This window comes from Cinclus cinclus, chromosome 3 (genome assembly GCF_963662255.1).
Source record: "Cinclus cinclus chromosome 3, bCinCin1.1, whole genome shotgun sequence".
NCBI classification, from domain to species: Eukaryota; Metazoa; Chordata; class Aves; order Passeriformes; family Cinclidae; genus Cinclus; species Cinclus cinclus.
In genome coordinates this window covers 19,803,033-19,814,310 of record NC_085048.1, presented here as the reverse complement: position 1 = coordinate 19,814,310, position 11,278 = coordinate 19,803,033, and the positions used below count along the sequence as shown (strand labels likewise).

Sequence of the window (11,278 nt, the reverse complement as noted above, 5' to 3'; positions counted from 1 at the left end):
TTACAGGAAGTTTTATGCAGGGTAGCAAAACTGTAACCATGATAAAAGAGTGATTCATGGATGTCAGCCGTCACCAGCAACTGTCAGGGTTACTGAGGTCATACAGACAGGAAAGCAGCTCAGCTGTTGCAAGAATTAAATAAATGAGGTACACGGGCAGCCACAAACCCAGTGGCTGCAGCAGTGCTTGGTGGGAAAGCAAGGCTTGCAGCAATGCTCTAAAAGATCAGGAATAAGAATGGAGGTCCTTGAAGCCATACTTGACCATTACTATCACCACAGCCAACACCTGGATTGAAAGAAAAGAATCCCACAAAACCCTGTATTGAAAAATTCACAAAATTCAGCAATTCAATTAAATCACCAAGATTTAAGTTAACATAAAACTATTTCTTGAGGGCATATACATTATTCTCCTCTTCTTGTGCAGCCTATTAACAGCCCAGCTCTGCTATTACAAAAAGGGCTAATACAACAAACTACTGTAAAGCAATAGTACTAGGACTGCTTGTACACTTCTCATTCCATTACCAATTACTATAGACAACAGGTTACAGTAGGATCTTACAAAATTCAAATTGATTCATCTCTATGTGCCAGAGGCTTCTAGGAATAACATATAAAACCATGATTTATTACACTGTACAAAACTGGATTCAGAACAAGCAAATGCAGAATATGGTACATGTTTTATTTTTTTCTGTACATTACATATTGTTAAATTCATTGACAAATCAAAAACTTCCCTAATTTTTTCCTTTACCTGCTTAAGCCAAGCAATTAATTTTCTTCTACAGGATAGAACAAAATAGCTTCCTGGAGAATTTATCATCTGATTAACTTGGCAGAAGGTGCTCCAGCTCAGACTGACTTACAGTGTTTCCCATAGCTTGTCAGGTTAGAACCCCAGTTGGTAGAATCATGTTCTGCCACTGTACCAGTCTAGAAACAAGCAACTCCATCCTCATTAAATTTCAAAAATGTCTTCTTCTTAGAAGATGAATTAATGCAGTTGCACTTGTAGATTTTCCAAACAGTATAAATGAAGGCTGTAGCTACCATCAGAAAGATTTCCAGTAGCCCCAGATTGGTCTCACGAGTTCTGCAAGATGTGCTAAGATAGGTTAAATGTTTAATAAAGTCCTTAAGAAAAATAAATATTTTTGCATAATGTATGTACAAAAATTGGTTCATTTCCTTCATTCATATAGGTGCAACAGCAGATATAACCACAGTTATATTTTACTCACTAAGCTCATAATAATTAATGCCACCTTCTTAAGAGTCTAAGAGAATTTTGGCCTATTCTTTATAATAGTGCAAATTATATGGAGGCGTTTTGGAAACCACGGCTTATAGAAAGGAGGATTAACAAAAATGCCCCTCATTTGGTCCCTGCAAGAGTAGTTTAATTCTTCCATGAAATTTTCAAAACTCCCCTACATAATTTTATCCAACTATTAAGGCGTCAAAAGCGTGGATTTAAAGTTGAGATTAAAGTGGTCTCTCGGACTTGGAAAAAAAAAAAAAAGTCCACTGGAGATTTCCTGACAATGGAATTTTCTTAATGTTTCTCCCTTCCTCCTCTCTGTTCTGCACAAAAGCAATATGTCAAATGAACCTCTCTGATGATCTCCCCCATATATTTTTTAAACTACAGTAAAACATTACACTTAAATATATTGCACAAAAAGCGTAACATATCCTGCCTGACTCTTCACAAAAATGGCCACAAACACAGGAGAACAGCTACTGAACATATCAAAATTTGAAGAGATCAATGAAATGCTGAGGAGATACTGGCATGAGACAGGTGTTTGGATCACTGGCTGTGCAGGGGTGTCCTGTATCCTGAAAAATGAAGGAGAAAAATAAGTTGGTTCTCTTTCCATATTTAGTCTCCCTTTACCCCCAATGTGGGGAAAATAAAACCCTCAAACAAAAAAATTGAAACAACAACAAAGAAAAACACACCCAAAAACAATTCTCTCCTTCTACCAAAATCAGAACCTGAGTTGGAACCCTTGAAACAGTATAATCTTCCTTATCCATTATTTTTTGATAAACATAACAAAAAGGCAAAAAGGCACCTGCTTTGTTGAACCTAAATTATCTGTTTAATCAGAACGTGAAGTCAACTATTGCTTTGGGGGAAAATTAGTCCCTTGCTTTGAAAATCTTGGGCAGCAGTTACTTCCTCAAAAAACCTGAACGGTATGTTTGAATTCCCAGTCTTAAAAGCTTTTCTATCTTCGCTACATTTTCCCCCAATCTTTATTTTGTCTTTCACTCCTACCTTTTCCCCAAGGGAAATGAAAGAACTGCCTTAAAACAAAAGTTGTCACCTCGGCAAGATAGGAATAGAGAAGTTGGGGTGGAAAGTCTTTGTCATTACAAATTCACTAAGCCTGCAGTGCTTTCTTTCCTCTCACAGAAATCTGACGTCAGCAGAACTGTCTATTTAAGATTCAAATTCCTCCCTGAACAAAAAAGTTCTGTCTTATTAAAAACCCCTAAATGAGGGAAATGCAGAGATGCAATGACAAGAAGTTCCCAAGCAGTTCAATGGAGAAGTTAAACAACTTGTCAGTGTTGCTTTAAGGCTCAGAAGTGTCCTCACCAGGCTTTAAGGAGTTTCTGTCCCTTTTCCACCAATGTTGGCAAATGCACCATGTAAGGCAAGAAAACTAGATAAATACATGACAAACAGATCATGGACTACTATGGTCTTCATGGCTTTTGTTTCCATAGGAAGTGAAATTACATGCAATTCAGTTAACAGAAGGAAAGAATCTCCAAGTGATTTTTATTCTCACTGCCACATTCCCACACAAAGTCTTTGCAGCACCCAAGTGCACCAGGTGAAATACATTCTAAATACTGTGCAGCTTTTCCAGTGAAAATTGTTACTCTATAGATTTATTATCTGTGTTTTTCTCTCAGGTCTATGGAGGACTACAAAAATATATCAGGTGGTATCACCTCCTCATCCGCCCACTCTTTTTAATAATTGCTTTAACATCACCTGAGAAACAGCTGTTAGATAAAAGACACAGAGGGAGACACACACACATAAAAAAAGAGACCCAGATATAACTGCCTATTGGGGGAATCTGCAGCTGAGAAAGAACAGATGACAGACCAAAATCAGAAGTGTGAGTTCATCTAGTGATGACATCTGCAAAGAAGAGCTGCACCACACCAGAAAACATTCTCATAGGTAGTTGCTGATGGACTATTATCTTCTCTACCCACTGTCATGTCAATGTCATGTCATTACTTTCCTAGTTTCCAGGAAAAATCAACATCAGAATTATAATTCTGGCAAACAAGGAAGGGTTTATCCTCTTTTAGTACTTATTTGTACTCCTGAATATTTTAGACTGAGTTTGTAACATGCTGCTTTCTCTGCATATCATTATAAAAACACTTTATAAAAGTTTTACCCAGTTGGGAACTACAAGTGCAATAAAAATCTCAGAGATCAGTTATTGGTGTTTTTAGCTATTGAAAACAACATAAATTTTACAGTGAAAAAAGTGATGAGGACTGAAATCAATCACAACTTTCTTGAAATTATGAGTATTTCTCATTTTGAAAAAAATGTATTTTCATTGGAAATACATTTAATAAAGTGTTAAAATAATTTGATTTTAATGTTTCAAAGCTAAAGCACACCTCTTTCCAAGTAAGAAGATAATTTCCCAAGAGGAGTATTTACTGGCAAATGTAGTTGTTTTCCTTAAAATTTAGCATAGCTAGACATTAAGAACCTCTGTATAAGTACTTTCACCATTGCTCCATTCAGAAGGCAACAATATAAATTGCTTCCCTTGACTATCTCAAGTCACATGCAGCCTGTTTTGGGGAATTTCTTTTCAGAAAAATTCTCCATAAAAGTAAATACAACTACAGCATTCCAAGTGCAATAAAATCAGTTTTAGTACCTTTGTATGAAAGTTATCTGAAGTACATATTACTCTTCAGATGTAAGTACTGAATTAAATACATCAGGGAATGCAGAAAACAGTTTTTGATAACACTGCGTGCAGAGAAACCTATTTCTTAGCAAAATATGTCTGACCTCACTGACACCTATGCTCATTAGAAACTGAGTTATGGCTCCTAGTTTAAATGGCATTAAGAGAGAATACAGCAATAATAAAAGACAAAATGATGAAAAGCTGAGATGGGAAGTCATCACGCCCTTTATCTGAAAGGGAACAAGAAACAAACCACTCCTGCTGCTAAACTGATGTGCAGAAACAAAAATCAAAACAAAGAGCATCAGACAATTAGAAAGGAACACATTATTCACTTTGACATTATGGAACAGTCAGCAATGAAAACAGACGAGGCACAGGAAATACCTGGAGTAACAAAGCAAGGTGGTAGTCCTTTGAGATCATGAAGAAGGAAGCAGGAAGGAGAGCCATAAAGTAAAAGAAGCACAGTTAAGATTTGTTTAAGCAAAGGTTCATAAGCCATTTTGAAAAAGTCTTTTATTCTTGTGGTGAATCACAAGCAGCTTTGTGAGAACCAAAATCAGCACAAGTTGCAAGAAGACTAAAACCAAGTGTTGTGCGAAGAGATTACACTGTTTTCATAAAGCCCTGGAAACTGAAAGAAGAAAAGGTATTTCAGCTTCTGTGGCCATGAGATAACTGAAAAGTTCTACTAAGTGAGCAAATAGGAAAAATAAAATAAAGGAATGTGCCACAGTTGCAACGCTGCCTAGTGGAACAGAAGAAATAGTATACATGAAAGAACTCACAGAGGCATCACACAGTAATTAGCAATTATTTTTGCACTACTGAAATGATGTGTTTTTTCAGTTCCATTGTGGACAAATCCTTTAGCAAGAAGTCACTTTGAAAACAGACATTCATTATGAAAATTTTCTTATGACTCCCTCCTAACACAGAAGAGTACAAAAGTCACTGTACTTCCAACAAAGAACTTAGGAGACTCCTACATGCTATATATACATTTACTTTGGTTACAGATTTTAGACAAGTACAGGAATACAAATGCCTCTTCCTGAAAACCTCCTAAAGACTTGTTAAAGACCCTCTATGATTATTACAGCATACTGAAACAGTGAAAAGTTATTTCCCTACTTCAACAGTTCAATAGGTTCAGCGGCCATCACTCCCTTCTTTTGCAAGGCCTTCTTTGAAAAGAAACAAAACAAAAGGAACAAAACAGAGGACTCCAAGAATTTCCTGTATGTAGCCTCTCATGTTGTCAGCAATTACATTATATTATCAATTTCTTAAATTGCTGAAAATTCTTGTTATCACTAGCAAGGCCTGTGCTTTTGTGCTATTTCAGACCCTTCTGGCTTCGGTTCTTAAACTCCTAATTTTCAGCACACTTGCTCAAAACTACAATTTACTTGCATCAAGGATGTCCCTTAGTAAATCATTTCCCTAAGTTGTCTCATGCTTATGAACCACTTCTCTGTCTCCAAAAACAGTTTTTAGAGAGCAGTCACATTCCTTGTTAGCTTTAACACAGCTGAGTTGAGAGAAATTATTCATTCCTAGTCTTCGTGCCCTGATCACCTCAGCACTTTTTCCTCTGCAACTATTCCAAAGTTTTGCTTTATTCTTTAATGAAGAAAGAAAAATAAAAATAGATGCCTTATGGAGAAGTCTTCAGCTCTGCCTGAAGTTGTTCTGAACGACCTTGGAAATAAAATTTGCCTGACTTCCGAAATATACCATTAAAAGAAGAAACAAAATTTTTACATATTATCAGCTATCTGAAGAATACAGTGCTTCCATTTGTTTGAACAATCAAACACTTGCTACTTTTCCTCTGTAAAGTAACTGTGACTTCTCTTTTAATGTTTGGATTTGGTAGTAGTATTTTTGTGGGTTTTTTGCTTTGTTTATTTTGCGTTTTTCTTGCAATGCATTACAGATATAATTGTATGTCAAGCACTCATATGCATATTTAATTTAACAATCTTTTTAATCAAGTATGATACTAAAGCTTGAATAAATTATCAAAGCCTGAAAAAAGTTCTGATTAAGGAATATTTTCACCTAACACAGAATTTATCTAGAATTATTAAAGGACTTCCTTTCCCTTTGCCCCTCACCTCTGCTTTACTTCTCGCCTCTCTTTAGCAAGCTTGGGAAAGGATATAGACACAAGAGTCTGGGGAAAAAAAAAAAAAAACAAAAGTGCACTATTTTTTTCCCCATATAACTGAGTGACCAGCACTACTTGACCCACATTGCCATGTAAAAAGAGGGACAGTTTTCAGATGAACAAATAACTTGTCCCTGCCAATAAGAATGCCAATGATGCATATATCAATTCATTTAACCATCTATTTCAGCCTGATCATCATTTATTTTAAGACAAAGACAAGGCTTAGATGTCCAGAGTAGAGAAGGAATAGTGCAATGTAGGCTCACAGAATGATCAGGTTGGGAGGCACCTCAGGAAGTCTCTAGCCCAGCCTCCTGCTCAAAGCAGGCTGAGTTGTGAGATCAGACTGGGCTGCTCTGAGCTTTATTCAGTCAGTTCCTGATCACATCCAAGGATAGAAACTGCATCAGCTCTATGGTCAAAACTGTTCCTTGCTTGGGTGTCCTCATGGCAGGCTCTTATGTCCCCCTGAAGCAGTCTTCTCCAGCCACTCCTCACAGGGCAAGTCCTCCAGCCTCCCTGATTCAATGACCCTCACCTGAACTTCATCCATCTTATCAGTATCTTTGGTGTGCTCTAGCCTCACTGGCTGCAGTATCCCAGAAGGTCTAATGAGTGCTGCATGAAAAAGGGTAATAGCTTTCCTCAACGTGCTGACTGTGCTCTTATCAAAACAGCCCATCCCAAACACCTGCTCCAGTATTCTTGTGCAGAAGCACATAACCAATCTATCACTGCACTGTTACTTTAGGACCTGCCCAAATCTCTAGGATGAGGCAGTCAAGATTGGAATGGTGATCTAGGAGGTACTGCTCATCAATACAAAGTACCTTCAGAACTTCCTGTGCTTTGTTTCAAAGAATTTAAAAGTCCAAAACAAGCCCTGTTATTCCAGCAGTGGATTGGAACAGGTGTCTTGTCACCTTGACTACTACAATCTGCTACTGGAATATTTCTGTAACCTGCCTCTTACAGTCACACTATCTCCAAAGTTAAATGTTTAATTCCAAACACATTTAAAGTAATTCTTCAATATTAGAGACTTGTACTTTCAATTATACTAAGATCAAAATGAGAGAAATTTAGTGTAAAAAGGATTAACTCTACACAGTGAAGGCAGACAATCCAGTGAAATCTGATTCCTCAAATGCCCATCTAAATGCACCTGAGTACCTATTTACCCTGCATATTGAGCTATGTGCTGAAGACTTACTCCACTGTAATGAAAGCTCTTGAAAGATCTTGACACAGATCCTTCAGAAAATGCCCAGGCTTTTCACAGTAGAAGCCAATTCTGGCTGCTTTCCTACTATTAATTTTGCAAACCATTACTACCTGGAAGGGCTCCCATGATATCAAAAATAGTCAACTTCAAGATAACATGATTAAGGAATATGCTCTTTCTAGCAGGATTTAGCTTATCCTGCTAAATAGCCTAGGTTTTTTACAGGAAAATTAAGAAGCCTCACACTGACATAGAACTTCTAAAAAAAAAAATCACAGATGATACAAGAGCAATTAATTTATGTTAATCAGAATATGAGCAATATGAGTATGTTCCAAGACTTCTCAAACATTTCTTGCTCTTTGCTCTGTCCACTTAGTATGACCCATATCTGATCTTTCAGCTATAAAATTAAAGAAGTCTCACTAACTAGAAGGCTCCGTTACAGTGCAACATGGAGTAAAACCAGGATTACATAATCCCACACGTTAAAGAAGAGAATGCCTTCCTGAAATTAAAATTATCCTGTTAGACAACATATGCTTCATGGTAAACCTCAAAACCAGGGCAAAACACACACTGGATGCAGTTTTAAACATTTGTCCATGCTTCATATGGGAGAGAAGCAAAAATATAAAAATACAGAGCTCTACATCAATGTGGTAGGAAACAATATAATCATTATTTCTCATTAGACATATATTGATTACCATGGCATCATTAAAAATACTAACTTCAGACTAGTTCCTCACAACTTTCCATAAGACCTAATTAATAAAAGTAGACAGAGTAACTCTATCCACATGACACTCTTCATTGCAATTCTAAGTATTGATGTTATCAGATATCAAGAAATAAAAAGACAAGATTAAAAACAACTTTAGAATTTAACACAGATTTTATATGGAAATCTTATATATTATTTTAAAGTCAGATATTAGTTAACCAATCCCCTTTCACATGAGAAAGGTGATAACCTTAATATTTTTACTTGCAGATTATTATTATTATTATTTCTGATTATCTATTTCAAAGCTCTTACCTTCCAAAAGAGAATGCTACAGTGTCGACAGAAATGCAAGGTGTCCCCATACTGTTCCTTTATTGGGTAATATTTCTGAAGTGCAAAGTACATCAGCTTCCAGTCAATGTGACCTTTCTCTGATGGAATCAAATGCCTACAAAACTAGACATAAAATTAATATCTTCTTTTAAAACTGTTGTAGTCAATTCAGGCAAAGGACGGGGGAATGTGGACAGAAGACAGTTAAAACTGAAGTTTTGTAACAAGAATTCTTTGAAGTCAATATTATGACATCATACATCTCTGCAAAGCAGTGAGAGAGATCGAGCCACAAAAAAAGATGGAAGGCAAAGACTAAAAATAGGAGAGTGAACATTTGCCAAGAAAAAACTAGGCCATACACAGCTGATCTAATTCTACTGTCTCAGAATTATTCTAATTGCAGTCAAGAAGCATTTAACAAAATAATATTTAGAGCTGTAAGCAATTAATTTTATCCTTTGAAAAAATCCACACCACTCAGGAATGAGATTTAAAAACATGATTGTGCATTATGGATAGTGGCTTTCTGTTAAAGCATTATGGATTTAAATAAAGATCTTTCTTTAATTTTAAAAGCATATACACATTTATTTTTCACATTTGGCTGTGATCTTTCTAGAAAGATAGCAATAATTAGTGACTGATGCACTTCTTGAGGACCTAAACTACATATAAAGATTAGCTACTGCATAACAGCTACTTCTCCCCAGCTTGAGAGACAGCCAATGTTTATTAAGTATGCATTATAAAAGACTTCTGTTCCACTCAGTGTGGATTAATGCTAATACATTGAGGGCTTTCTTCATTCAGAAGACAATTTCTGAATGGGGAGAGAATAGCACTGCCTTTTTGATTTCAGCTACACTTCACTTTGTTTCATAATGGCTCTCATTTTTTCCAAAAGTGCTCTTCAGATATCAATTGTGTTTTCATGGTTGGCTCAACAAACACACTGCAGAGGGCAGAAAAAAGCAACCTAATGTGATTCTGTGGCTTATTAGGCCAGTGCTCTTTTAAAGAGAAGCAGCAGAATTTGATATGGGAATATAATTAGATAATAACTTAATAAGAAATTGAATGTGAACATTCAGGAACACACTGGAAACACTGTGTACGAGAGTACTTTATGGGGAACAGGGACAGCTAATTTCACTGAAACCCTTAAGGATCTTTTTCCCTGCATTACCCCAGTATAAAAAGTTCCTCTCTAAACAGTTTTGTCACTGTTCAATAGAGCTTACCTCCTATCTACCCTCAAAATCCACTGAATTGCTACATAAACTTGTTAACCTTGCAACTTCACCTTGAATTTTTCTGGGCTGCTTCTGAAGATGGGTTTTCAGTTTGCTTTTGTCTGTTTAGTTTTTCCACAGTAAATTCTAAAACCTTTCATCTCACATAAAAAAAATAATCTCATTTGGGTCAATGGTGCATGAGTCAATTGAGCTTCAATTCTGTCTTCCCCATTACAATAATACTTAATGTGGTAATCCACCAAGCAAATTCAACCTGCCAGATTTAAGACTGGACACTTTGGTTTCCTCCAGTACAGAATGTACTAAGTTGCAAAAGTTCTTCCTCCAGCTCTGGTGAAGTACCTTCTACTTTCTCAGGTGTATTTTCACCTAGTCTGACTTTTCCCCAGCATTACATTAATACCAGAAAATGAAGACAGTTCTGGAGTAATTCCTAGGTTAATTTAATACTCTTTATGAGGAAGTGACAGGAAAGTACTGTTTCTCTTTCTGTTATTAATTTCCAAGCATTTTTTCTAGTCTTCTTGGCAAAAATTCAATTTGGCTTCTCCAGAATTTTCATGTAGCTTAAAAGGTGGAGCAACCTGTCTGCCTACCTTGGTAAAGCAAGCTCTACTTCAGAGGAACACTTCAGAGATATCCTCTACAACACTGGTTAGGCAGTTTTTAAAAAAGCCTATCTTGCAATCATTGTGCAGAAATTGTGAGTATTCTCTGTATTTGGGGTTTGATTCCTCCTAAATACTGCATTCAATAGATCTGTGATACACTGGATGCTTAGGATAACTGCTGGGCTGTTTCCTTGCATTATTTTTGAAAGTGAATGCAAGGAAACAGATCAGTAGTTATCCTAAACTCACTGACACACTAAATGCAATATTTAGGAGGAATCGAGTTACAGAGAATACTCATGATTACTGCACAATGATGCACTTATCTCAAAAAGGGAAAGTTCAGGGTCCATTATTAGTATATGATATCAAAAAGGCAACATTTATACAAATAACAGAGTTTATTACCTGCTTTTCTGCAAAATGGTATTGGCAGAGTTTTTTCCACAACTGTCTGTCTTCACTAAGCATGTACAAAGTTGGGGTCACTTGACCCAGAGTAACAATGTCCCAGCCATCAGAGAACCTGTATAAGATGTTATTCAGCATATGGAGAGGGAGATCGCTAAGTGTAAGTCCATTGTTGACTTGCTGGAAATAAGAGTTGAAGACTTTTAGCTACAAAAACATAACAATATAAAGTCCAAACAAGATTCTTTACTTCAGAGGCATTTTAGGTCTTAGTTTAGTTTTTTCAAATCATTGAATAAAATACACAGTTAATGCCTGACTACAAGTATTCTCTAACTGCTGTTGAAAATTTAAATGACTAATGGTACAGAAGAAGCAACAGACTGTGAGCTTTACAACTCATAGCTTTCCTATTGCTAAAATAAGCATATCCTAAATTAATGATTTAGATTTCAAATAATTTTTGAAACCCTTCTGTTCTCTCAAAATATTATGCAGTCTTGAAAATTATAATAATAGTCAATTCCATATCTAGTGTGCTAAA

At 36.2% G+C, this 11,278-nt stretch overlaps 1 protein-coding gene across 5 annotated transcripts in view; it reads right to left on the bottom strand.

Moving 5' to 3' along the window:
* Positions 1–350: 350 nt before the first annotated feature.
* FBXO25 (F-box protein 25) overlaps positions 351–11,278 on the bottom strand; it is a 31,182-nt gene continuing 20,254 nt past the window's right edge. For 4 of the 5 annotated variants that reach the window (XM_062488524.1, XM_062488525.1, XM_062488526.1 and 1 more), the window contains 3 exons: positions 10,732–10,914; positions 8,433–8,576; positions 351–1,851 (listed from right to left, as the gene is read on the bottom strand). In XM_062488524.1, the coding sequence (XP_062344508.1) occupies positions 1,762–1,851; positions 8,433–8,576; positions 10,732–10,914 (417 nt within the window). In that variant the 3' untranslated portion in view covers positions 351–1,761. Of the gene's footprint in view, positions 1,852–4,370; positions 4,398–8,432; positions 8,577–10,731; positions 10,915–11,278 lie in introns of all 5 variants that reach the window. The other variant, XM_062488523.1, reaches the window with a different exon arrangement.